The sequence below is a fragment of the Pelophylax lessonae genome, assembly GCF_965119305.1.
Source record: "Pelophylax lessonae genome assembly, chromosome: 7".
Classification (NCBI taxonomy): Eukaryota; Metazoa; Chordata; class Amphibia; order Anura; family Ranidae; genus Pelophylax; species Pelophylax lessonae.
The window spans coordinates 202939269-202951805 of record NC_138774.1 but is presented as its reverse complement, the minus strand read 5'-3'; the positions used below and the strand labels follow the sequence as shown (position 1 = coordinate 202951805).

Here is a 12537-nt window from a genome sequence, read left to right as displayed (position 1 = left end):
TTTAGTTTGGGTACGGCGTCATACGACCGCGCAATTGTCAGTTAAAATCGCACAGCGCCGAATCGCAAAAAGTGGCCTGGATGTAAGACAGAAAAATCCTCCGGTGGTAAAGTGGTTAATAAAACTTATACTGTTTAAAAAAAAAAAAATTATATGTGCTGATTGTATTCACACAAAGTCTGCCTTGCTCCTCTCCCCAAACGAAAAGAGCTCAGAGAGGAAGAAACTGGCTAGATCCTGTGTGCTCTATTTACATACACACAGAGGTCTGTGCTGTGATAAGCCACAGCCGATCAGCAGGTATACAGCCAAAATCATTGCTTGTAGAAAATGTACTGTAGGTGTGCAGCAAGGGGTTAATATAGTCTGCAAAATTCTTTAGCAGAGCAACACACACAACATGCATTCTGTAGCCCAAAGGACTTGAAATCAATTAACTTACAGAAACAATTATCTACGTTGTAGCAAGTTCGGCTTTCTCTGGCTTCACCATCACATGGCTTTCCATCAAACCTTGTACCGACACATTTGCGTTTCCTCTTCTGCAGCGCTGCTCTATTTTTACATTTAATCTGATCTTCTGTAAGACGTTTGCATTCTGACCATTCCTCCCAATTGGTCCATTTCCCATCAACTACAAGTAAGGAAAAAGGATATTGTGTTTAACAGTGTTGGGAGAGCACGCATCATTAAAAACAACCATGATACAGAGGGCTTTACGGAACACCTTATAAGGAACCGTATATTTCTACAGAAAATAACTTTTTTATTAAGATGTTGAGAGGACTGGAATCTAACCACTGCAGTGGAAATGATGCTTCTTTATTTCAAATGGCTGTCAGGATAATTTTAGTAATGCAGGGTTCGAAGGATGGAACTATGCCACTCCCGAAAATGTTGCATGCCTGAAGGCAAGTGCAGTCTATTTTTTTCCACTGCAGGTGGCGCTCAACCACAGCAGCAGTTCAGAGGGAGAGGAAGTCAAGAGGAACATGGTCCCTCTCTGGTTTCCCAGGTCACTGGGGCAGTGATCCCTTTGGATATTGACACCCCATGTGACTCTGGTGGTCATCTTGGATCAGGCAGAGCATATTTAAGACCCTGACTCCTGTGTTTGTCAGTAGTGTAGAGACTGGTCATCTGTCTGTCAGGGACAGTAATAGCAGCAGGGAAAGGTTCCAGTTGAGTTGGGAAAGTGAAGTGCCCCCCTAGTGTGCAGACTAGTGTAAGTAAATTTAGTTTCTGACTCACAGTAGTAGGGTGAGTCTCTGAATTGGCTGGAGTTACTGTAGGTTAGGCTGGAGGGCTCTACAGGTCAGGCCTCTGGTACCTCCTCCTGGTTCTGGAAGCTTGGGGAGGATTCTAGAAGCTAGTGGGTGGAGTCTAGGAGGTCCTGATCTGCATATTTATGGGAATCTGGACAAGCACCAGGAAGGAGGCCTGGCAGAGGAGCCCATAAATATTATGCAGCCTGTCCAGCAGGGGAGTCGGGTGGAAAATGGAGTGAGGAAGCTGTGTCATGTAGCCTAGGAGGGGACCCGGGGCTGAGGGGGCTCTGCATCCAGGCTGGGAGCTGAAAAAGAAAGGACAGAGGGATCTCTACTACCCCACAGTCTCTCCTAGGAGACGGGACCAGTGCAAGGATTTTCGTTTACTTAGGCGAAGGTGCATTTTGGTGCCCCCCCCCACCAACTGTCCTCTTGTCACACCCTCCCCCCCACCAACCATACTCCTGTGTCCCCCACCTCCCCTCCACAATGCAAACCCCCACACCCACACCCATGTGGCATAAACTTTATTTGCCTGCTGATATTACTGGCCTTAATGGTCGGGGAAACTGTCAATGTTGCTTCCAGGTCAGGAAGAAGAAGGGGAGGAGAGAGGAAGTGTGTCTGCTCTTCTCCCTCCCCCTATCTGGCAGCACCTGCTATGCCAGGCCCAGACGCCGGAGATGGGCAAGTGGCGCTCAGGATACATAGTGGAGGGAGGGGGAACTTTAATGGGGTGCAGTGTTGCCAACCCCCTAAGTGAAATTTACTGAGAGGGTGTCCAAAATTTACATGACAGAGCCACATGAATTTTACTGAGCTCCCCCTTACATTACTGTCCACAGAGACTGCATACAATGCACAAGAGATGATCAGAGACTGCATACATGAAGCAAGAGATGGTAAGAGACTGCGGTCATGGCACAAGGGATGATCAGAGACTGCATACATGGCACAAGAGATGGTCAGAGACTGTGGACATGGCGCAATAGATGGTCAGAGACTGTGAACATGGCGAAATAGATGGTCAGAGACTGCATACATGGCACAAGAGATGGTCAGAGACTGCGGACATGGCACAAGAGATGGTCAGAGACTGCTTACATGGCACAAGAGATGGTCAGAGACTGCGGTCATGGCATAAGGGATGGTCAGAGACTGCAAACATGGCACAAGAGATGATCAGAGACTGCAGACATGGCACAAGGGATGGTCAGAGACTGCATACATGGCACAAGAGACGATCGGAGACTGCAAACATGCCACAAGAGACAATCAGAGACTGCATACATGGCACAAGAGACGGACAGTGACTGCATACATGGCACAAGGAACAGTCAGAGACTGCGGACATGGCACAAGGGACGTCAGACTGTAGACATGGCACTAGGGGTGGTCAGAAACTGCGGGCATGGCACAAGGGATGGTCAGACACTGCAGGCATGGCACAAAGGACGGTAAGAGACTGCGGGCATGGCACAAGGGACAGTCAGAGACTGTGGGCATGGCACAAGGGACAGTCAGAGACTGCAGGCATGGCACAAGGAACTGCTGGTACAAAAGAATTCACAGCCAGATTCTGACACCATAAAGATAAAAGAGGCTTGTATGCCCTACCTTCCAGAGATGGTATGGAGAAATCTTCATCTGTGGTGGTACTAGTGCCACTGCGCCCCTCCCCCTGGTCTCACTCGTCGCCAGGCTCCTCCCCCTCATCTCACTCATCTCCAGGCTCCTCCCCCTCATCTACAAGCTTCTCCCCCCTCGTCTTACTCGGCTCTTCCCCCTGGTCTCACTCGGCTCCTCACTTCTCCCCCTCGTCTTTAGGCTCCAGGCTCCTTCTTGGGCTCCCCCTCATCTCACACGCCCTCCAGATCAGCGGTGATAGTCACTGTGTGCTGCTAAACTGGAGGCGTTCCTGAGGCTCTCTCTGCCACCACCCTGATGAAAGTAGGCAGGGCCAGGACTCGAGTCAGCAGAGGTGAAGTTAACAGCGCCCAGCCGGGGCTGTGCTGCGTTGCCTGTCAGTGTGCTGCCTTGGCTGGGTACAGGTCGAACAGAGCCGGATGCCAGTGCCAGGATAAGCACCTCTAGGGGAACCCTTAGCTTTTATATCCCCCCTCTCCTGGCGCCCTCAGGCGGCCGTCTGAGCTGTCTTATGCTGGCGCCGGCCCTGCTAGGGGACACCCTGGCTTACAGGGAAAAACCCAGACAGCAGGAGGCCTGAACAGCAGTCCCTTCCAAACCAGATTTCTAGGAACAGCGAGAGTACCTCTACCCCCATATGGCCTAAAAAAAGAGAAAGTCACCTGATGCAATATCTAGCAAGCTTTTTTTGGGACAGTGCCAACAAACTAAACCCAATCCCTTGTTCTGGGACATTTCCCCAAGCAGCTAGGTGGGCTGGTATTTTTGAGTGAATCTGACATAGAGCTCCTGCAAGTTGGGACTTTGCTAAATTTCCACTAAGGGGGCACAGAGCTCCTACCAAGGGAAGTTTTCATTGCCCTTTTTTGAAAGACTGTTGCTGTTCCAGTTGGAGATAAGTCAAGGAAAAGTCTTTTTTTTTTATTTTTTTTTTAAGGTGTACATAGAGTAGGAAGTTGTTCTTATTTGTTGTTCTTCAAGTTAAGTTAGGCATCCCATAATTCCTATACCCTATATGAGTTGTTTTCCCCAATAAAACAACAAAAACAAGTCCATGGACTGATTCCTTGTCTCTGAATGAGAGTTGAAAATGTGTGTTGCCTGGCTGTGCAGGAATAGGGAGACCCAAAATCCAGCAGCCCTCTAGGGGGCAGCACTACAATAGGAATCCTCCTCTTCTTCTGGAAACCTGCCCACTTGGGCTCGAACCGACCAGGTCTCATTCTGCCCCTCAAGACAGATGCTGTCAGTTCGGCTGAGATTTGCTCTGCAAGAATCTTCTGTTCACCTGTGTTTAGATATGTGCAGAATAGAAAAATGTGTTTGTTTTGTATAGATTCGTTATGCTACTAATTTTGTTTATTAATTTTCTAACGAATTCCAAATTTCCGTAACGATTTGAATTCCAATTGGTAGAAAAAAATCAATCGATTTGAATTCTGTTTGAAGAATAGTTTGTTATTAAGGAGCAGGCCGGGAAGTCGGCTGCCTTGTCCTTAACAACCGATGACTTATTAGCTGTCAGCGGCCTTCCCCACCGACAGCTGCAAAAGAGAAGAAAAGGCGCCACTCCGTGAAGCAGGTGTAACATTTTTTAATGACATATATTAAAAACTTACATAAAAGAAGGAGCAGTTGTTCGCATGCTCCGAAACCGGTTACTGCCCATTTACGTCATCACGGCCATATGGTCTCCTAGTGAGGTATGCGGTTCACTGTGGCCTCGCTTTGACCTAGTTCCTTGATTGGTCTGTCCAAAGGTTATCCGCCGGCTGCTGGCAGCTTTGAGGACGGGTATACCGTGGATCTGGAAGGACGCTGGGCCATGAAGATAGACTTCTGCTTTTATGTAAGTTTTTTAATGTGTGTCATTAAAACATGTTACACCTGCTTCACTGAGTGGCGCTTTTTCTTCTCTTCTGCCTGTTCGTGGGACTTTGCTTCGGCCCTCTAAGAGCTGCCCTTGATGATAGCGCTGTATCTGTGCATTTGGGACATCCACCATCAGTCTAGCTGCATTTCATCTATCAAGACCCTTTTGAATTGAAGACTTATCTACAGCAGGAGCGCCCATCAATCTCTCTTTCTTTCCACCGACAGCTGCAAGGTAAACAAAAAAATGGCAGCAATGAAAAATGAAAAAAATGGATTTTTGACTTACCGTAAAATCCTTTCCTGATGTATATCAGTAGGGTTATACTGCCCCCTACAGAAGTAGGACACTAGACAGAGAAAAAGTTCTGGCTATGCCTATGGGCAGTCCCGGAGGGTAAAACCTCTCTCTTCCTGCACAGGATGTCAGTTTTGTATCAAAGCAGTGTCAGAGAAGTAATACCAACCCAACTCAAAATAGAGGGGTGGGTACTGCGTCAGTCAATAAACTTAAGAGAAAAGGATTTTACAGTAAGTCAAAAATCCAGTTTTCTCTATCGTTCATTGATGGATGCCGTTCCTAATGCATATCAGTAGGGACGTCCCAAAGCAGTGTCATAAAATGAGCGGTGGGAACAGCAGAAAAAAACAAGGCTAAACATAGCCAACCAGGCAACATAGGACTCATCAGAACAGCAAGATGAGGCCCACCTGAAACAAACAGTAAACACCCTCAAGGAAGGCCAGAAAGCCCCCTAAACAGCAGCCTGCAAAACTTTGCGGCCAAAAGAGGCTTCAGCGGATGCCAACACATCCACCTAGGTTTGGTAAAGATGCGAACAGATGACCAGGTAGCTGCCTTGCAACCTGAAGTACAGATGCCTAAAGGCGAAAAGCCCAGGAAGCACTAAGCGCCTGAGTAGAATAAACCTTAACAGGGAAAGGGGGAACCTAATCCTTAAGCCTGCACCACTGTCTGTGTGATCCATCTGGAAATAGTCACAGCAGACGCAGGAAGCCCTTTTCTTGCGCCATCCGTGAGTACAAAGAGCGAATCTGACTTACCAAAAGACTCAGTAGTCGCCAAGTATACCTTGATTGCCCGAACTACATCCAGAGTATGCAGTGCACATTCCTTAGGATGTTTGGGCTTAGGACACAAAGATGTTAATACAATGTCCTTGTTTAAGTGAACACTAGAAACCACCTTCGGAAGGAAGGACGGATACGGATGAAGTACCACTTTGTCTCTATGAACTAACATATAGGGAGAACGACAGGACAATGTCGCCAGTTCCGACACCCTGCACGCAGAAGTGATAGCCACCAAGAAAGCCACCTTCTGGGATAGGGTAGGCAGAGGAATCTCCCAAATACTTTCAAAAGGAGGTTTTTGAAGAACCGACAGCAGCAAATCAAGGTCCCAAGGGGGTGAAAGAGGTTGCACCACAGGTACCAAGTGTCACACCCCCTGAATGAATTTACGCACCAGGGAACAGGTGGCCAACGGCCTTTGGAAGAAAACTGCCAATGCCAAAACCTGACCCTTGATAGTACTCAAGGCCAACTTTTGATCCACTCCCAGTTGAAGGAAAGCCAAGATCCGAGCCACAGAGTAAGAGCAAGGGGGAGCCCAAAGAGACTCCCACCACGCAATATACAACTTCCAAGTACGATGATAAATCTTCCTAGAAGTCGCTTTCCTCACTTTAAGCAGAGTGGGAATCACTGAAGCAGACAATGCTCTGTCCTTCAGCAACTGGCGTTCAACAGCCAAGCCGTCAAAGCCAGCGAGCGTAAAGCCGGATGGAAGATTGGCCCTTGAGACAGTAGATCCTCCCTTGGAGGAAGTCTCCAAGGAGCGTCTGCGACTAGCCTGACCAGGTCGGCGTACCAAGCTCAGCGAGGCCAGTCCAGAGCCAGAAGAATGAGCGGAATCCCTTCCGCCTTGATACTGCGAAGAAGTCTTGGCAGCAACTTGAGAGGAGGAAAGACATACAGCTGCTGATACTGACTTCATGGTGCCAGCAGTGCATCTGCCAGAGGGTCCCAGGAGCGGACCACAAACCTTTGCACTTTCCTGTTGATTCGAGATGCCACCAGATCCATGTCTGGAGTGCCCCAACGAAGGCACAACTGCTGGAACACCTCCGGATGTAGGGACCATTCCCCTGCATCCAAGGCCTGTCGACTGAGGTAATCCGCCTGCCAATTTTCCACAACTGGAAATGTGAACAGTGGAGAGAGCTGGAAAAAAGCACTCTACCCAACGAAGAATGCCTGCCACTTCCAAGGCCACAAGGACACTCTTGATGCCCCCTTGGTGATGGACATAAGCCACGGTCATAGCATTGTCCGATTGAATGCGCACTGGATAACCCTTAAGTGTCCGGTCCAGTGGACTAGGCAAAGCCGGATTGCTCTTAGCTCCAGGACATTGGCCGGTAACCTGGATTCCTCCAGGGACCATACTCCCTGAACAGAGAACCTGCCGAGGACTCCTCTCCACCTGGACAGGCTTGCATCCGTGGTGACAATTGTCAAGTATATAGGGAGGAATGATTTTCCTGCTTGGACATCGGGGAATGAAGCCACCAGATCAGGGACTCCCTGGTCACCTGGCTCAGCTGGATCCAAATGTCCAGAGAGTTTGGACTCTTGTTCCATTTGAGAAGGATTTCCTTCTGGAGGATCCTCATGTCGAATTGAGTGAAAGGGACCGCCTCCAAAGATGACACCATCAGTCCCAGAACTTGTATGCAGGTTCGAAGGGAAGACCATTTGCTGGACAGCAACAGCTGAACCGCAGTCTGAAGTTTCAAATGTCTTTCCGGAGGGAGAAACACCCTGGCTGAGGACGAGTCCAAAGTCAGGCCCAGATAATCCAGTCTCATGGAAGGGACCAGTGACGACTTCTGAAGGTTCAGAATCCACCCGAACTCCTCCAGAGTTCTCATGGTGATTTCTAAACTTGTTGTCAGCACCATAGGGGACTCCACACGGAGAAGCAGATCGTCCAGATAACCCAGGACCAAAATCTCCCACTGCCGTAGCAGCGCCGGGATCGGAGCCAACCTTTGTGAAAACTTGGGGAGTGGAGGCGAGACCAAAGGGCAAAGACACGAACTGATAGTGATCCTTTCCCACGGCAAAACAGAGAAACCGTTGGTGATCTCCACATAACGGGATGACGGTAGGCATCTTTGATGTCTATGGAGGCCAGGAATCCCCCTGATGTAGGGAAGCCACCATCATGCGAACTAATACCATCTTGAAGTTTTGAATTCGCAAGGAACCATTCAGGGCCATTAGGTTCAGGATTGGACGCACCTTGCCTTCCTTCCTGGGAACTGTGAACAGGGTGGAATAAAAAACCCTGAAAACATTCCGCACACGGAACCGGAACTATCACCCAATGTTGTACCAGTTCCTGTACTGCCCCATAGAGCGCCAGCAAGCGATCCGGGGACAGCCACACATTGGAAGGGAAAAACCTTACTGCAGGAACGGATCGAAACTTGATCTTGTAACCGGACCGTATCACCTCCTGAACCCAACTGTCTGGGATCCGGGCCAGCCACAGATCTGAGAACCAGCAACAGTGGCGGCCCGCCCATAGGGGGCGCAGGGGCGCCGCCCCCCAAACACAAGCAGAAGAAAAAAAAAGATTAAATAAAAAAAAAAGTAAATTTTTCACCCACTAGGGGCGCCGGACTTAGCGCTGGGTATGGGGGGGGGGGGTTTGACCCCACCTTTGCCTGACTGAGGCGCCGATTGGCGCTCTTCTGGGGGTCATCGGGGCGCAGAGCAATGCGCCCCGACACACCCCACTTTAACGATGTCCGGGCTGTGATTGGTCCAGAGTCCAGCCTGGACCAATCACAGAAGGACATCGGACCTGGTGACGTGACGCGTGGGGGCGGCGCACCGCCCCGGCGTCACGATCACCTTCCGTTCCCGGCGCAGAGAGAGAGGAGCGGCGATCGAGACAAGAGCAGCGTGACCGTGGAGGAGCTGACTCAGTCGGACGGATCGGATTCGGATCGGACATCGGAGCGCGAGGGGGAGTGAGTGAAGCGTAGTCGCCCGTGACCTACCGTAGGACGGTAGGAGACGTCCTGATTCCTGAATCCTGGCTCACTCCACCACTGGGTCTGGCACTGACTGAGACGAGACCAGTCTCCCGGAGTCCCACCAGGTCAGACAAGTCCTGGAGTCGACTTTAGGCAGGCCGCAGGCGCAGCCAGGGAGGGAGAGTACTTCGCAGCAGGCCGCAGAGGCGCAGACACAGTCCCAGGCTTCCAGCAGTGTGTGACAGACAGTCAGGGACCAGCAGCAGCCCAGCTAACGGTAAGTGAAGAACTTTGAAGTGGCGATATTAGACAAAAAATGTCAAATGTTCCTCCATGCCTGTAATACATACGGGCTTAGGCCTCTACCTGCATAAACTACAACTGTGCTTTCCTGGAGGTCAAATTCAGGGGGGGCCTGGGCCACACACTGTCCTGTGAGCATAAAAGTGGGCACAGAAGCCCTGCGGAACTCTGGACAGGATGAGGGAACATGGCTTGGGGGGGGGATAGGGGGGTGGCGGCGCACTGTGTGGTTTTTGTGAAGCTGCATGCCTGTACATTGACCTGTGCCATGCCTGTACATTACCTGTGCAATGCCTGTACATTACCTGTGCCATGCCTGTACATTGACCTGTGCCATGCCTGTACATTGACCTGTGCCATGCCTGTACATTGACTTGTGCCATTCCTGTACATTGACTTGTGCCATGCCTGTAAATTGACCTGTTCCATGCCTGTACATTGACCTGTGCCATGCCTGTACATTGACCTGTGCCATGCCTATACCATCACCTGTGCCATGCCTATACCATCATCTGTGCCATGCCTGTACCAAAATGGCATGGGGACCCCCCCACAATCCATACCAGACCCTTATCTGAGCATGCAGGCCAGCAGGCCAGGAAAGGGGAGGGGGAACAAGCAAGCAGCCCCTCCTCCTGAACCATACCAGGCCACATGCCATCAACACAGAAGGAAGGAAGGAAGTAACAAAGGAATAAACAAAAAGGCGCTTCTAAATGCAGCAATCCACAGTTTTTAGTAATAAAAATAATTAAAAACATTTACAAGATCCAAGATGCATTAGGCATGTCATTCGCCATTGTACAAGCTTGCTCTGTCCCTTCACCTCTAGGGGGAGAGAGCAGACCAGCAGCTATATCCAAGGAGAGGAGACAGGGTGGCAAGATGACCGAATGGCTTCCGGGACCACGCTGGAACGCATGGAACCAGAAGTGGCCTCAGGTTTCATAAAAACTGTGGAATGCAATGCTGCACTTAGACGTGCCTTTTTGTTTGTTACTTTCATCCCCATTATAGCTGCTTCTCCTCTCCAGAGTGCTGCTGCAAGTGCCATTCTGCTTCTCCCACCCCACCAATTAGAAGTCTGCTGCTTGATATTGGAAGAGAACTTTCACAGACATGCCCTCTTTCTCCTCAACATGGGGCAGGGGGTGCTTTGGGGAAGGGGGGCCTCTGCTCCCCCACCCCAAAGCACCTTGCCCTCATGTTGATGGGGACAAGGGCCCCTTCCTCACAACCCTGGCCAGTGATTGTGGGATTCTGCAGGTGGGGTGCTTATTGAAATCTGTAAGCCCCCTTTAATAAGGGGGCCCCCAGTTCCCAACCCCATGTGAATGAGTATGGGGTACATACATAGTACCCCTACCCTACTCATTCACAAAAAAAGTGTACAGTAAAAAGTAAATATAAACACAACACAAGTTTTTGACAATTCCTTTATTAAAAAAAAAAAAATGTCCGCCACCGCTGCCGACCCCAAAAAAAAACAAAAACCTCTCCGGTCTCGTTGAAGGCTCCTGCTGTCTGCCAGCTCTGCCATCTGACAGTTCTTAAATAGTTAAAGGGCGGGGCCACCTGGCGATGTCACCAGGTTGCCATGGTGTCCTTGTGACACCATCAACGGGGCATGCTGGGTCTATGATGTCACAAGGGGACGGGGGTCACCTGATGATGGCATCGTGATTGATGATGGATCTACATCAAGGGAGATTTTTATTTATTTTTTTAAAAAATTGTGTTGTGTCTTTACTTACTTTTTTGGTGAATGGGTAGGGTTACTATGTAGCCCATACTCATTCACATGGGGGGGCTGAGATCTAGGGGGCCTCCTTGTTAAAACACCCCCCAATTAGTCTGAATTTATATTCAGACCGAAATTAATTGCACATGTCTACCTGTGTTCCCGGTTGGGCTGCTTTCTGCCAGGCTTGTTGTGAATTGTTGTATTATGACTACAATACAAGTTCTTTCTTTTTGCAACTGGTCTGTGTGTGAGTTACTGCCACTGCACCCTCTCACATGCCAAAGACACCGACAGGCTGCAGAGCTAGACAGAGGGGAGGTAGGAGTCTTTGGCCACATTGTAATATTGGGAAATGTAGATGGTGCTGCCAATTGATCTTTCCTGTGGCTTGATTACAGTAGCCAGGAGCAGTCTGGGAGATGCAGTCTTGAAGAAGGATCCTAATTACAGCTGTTCATGGGCGGCAACTACAAAGCCCATAGTCTCCTGGGGACAGGAGGGACCATATAAAAGAAAAAACCCAGGAAGGAGCTAGGCAATTGGGGGAAGCGAGCCAACCAGGTAGGAGTGAGAGATTTGTGCTGTGTCAAGCTGTGCTGTGTCTAGCTGTGCTGTGCCAAGTTGAGCTGTGCCAAGCTGGGTAGTGCCAGGTGGAGAGAGTGGACTACTGTGCTAGAAGCAAGAACCAGGGGGTTGATTTGCATGTGGTCACCTGCTATCCAGAATTGTTGCTGTAAAGCTCACCATTCCATCTGCTACCCTCTGCCGTGGGTTGCTTAAGGGAACCCCGCACCACACTAACAACGCTTAGACTGTTCACCAGAGGAATATTACAATCCTCAAGTTTGCTACAGGCTCATAGTTCTTTAGTAGATAAGTGTCCTACTATTTGTACATAGCTGTGGAGTATCCCATTGAATTCCCTAACCCCATCAAAGTTATCCAAAAATAAAAACACCAGAAAGAAAACCCCTGGACTGTTCACTGAGCCAAAGAGTGAATGTGACCGTGTGCCTAGCTGTGAGGCTACTGTTTCGAAAAAGAACCCTGGGCATCTTTCTAGCGGCTCCTACAGGGGTTGCGCTGCACTTATGCCCTACAGACATCTCTTAACTTACTTGGACATGGCTCTTGTGTATTGCAGATCTTATGTATTGTAGGGGATCCAACGCAATATCTTCCTCCATGTTTAGGTGCTGGACTATCACAAGATCTCTTCTTCTCCACTCGTCCTACACCACAGGTGACTGAGCACTCTGATTCCTTCTGCCACGCTCCCCATTGTCCATCCACTGTGAAAAAAATTCAAAGATCGTGTGATAATGGCAGAGAGGAAACAGCTAAATGGAAATACATACTAATAGACAAAAATAGTTATATTCATAAGCAAAGAAAATTATTAGTGTAGCAGGAGTTCCAGCCTTTGTGCTCAATGTGGGTCTTCCAGGGTTACCGCTAGTAACAAAAACACATTTAAGCCTGTTCTCCAAGTGTGAGCACTGAGACAAGAAACAGTCCAGCATCTTTGGGTTTTGCATTTATTTTTGGGAACTTGGATGGGAGAAGGGAATGAGTGGTATACTCCTCTGGCTGGACTATACACAATGTAATGGGACAACTGAGAAAAATG

General features: G+C 49.3%; 1 protein-coding gene across 1 annotated transcript in view; it reads right to left on the bottom strand.

The window, feature by feature from the left end:
- The window catches only part of CFP (complement factor properdin), a 105204-nt gene that overhangs the window by 25778 nt on the left and 66889 nt on the right, over positions 1-12537 (bottom strand). The window contains exons 6-7 of the mRNA XM_082262994.1: positions 12026-12199; positions 443-634 (exon numbers count right to left, since the gene is read on the bottom strand). Of these exons, the coding sequence (XP_082119120.1) occupies positions 443-634; positions 12026-12199 (366 nt within the window). The remainder of the gene's footprint in view (positions 1-442; positions 635-12025; positions 12200-12537) is intronic.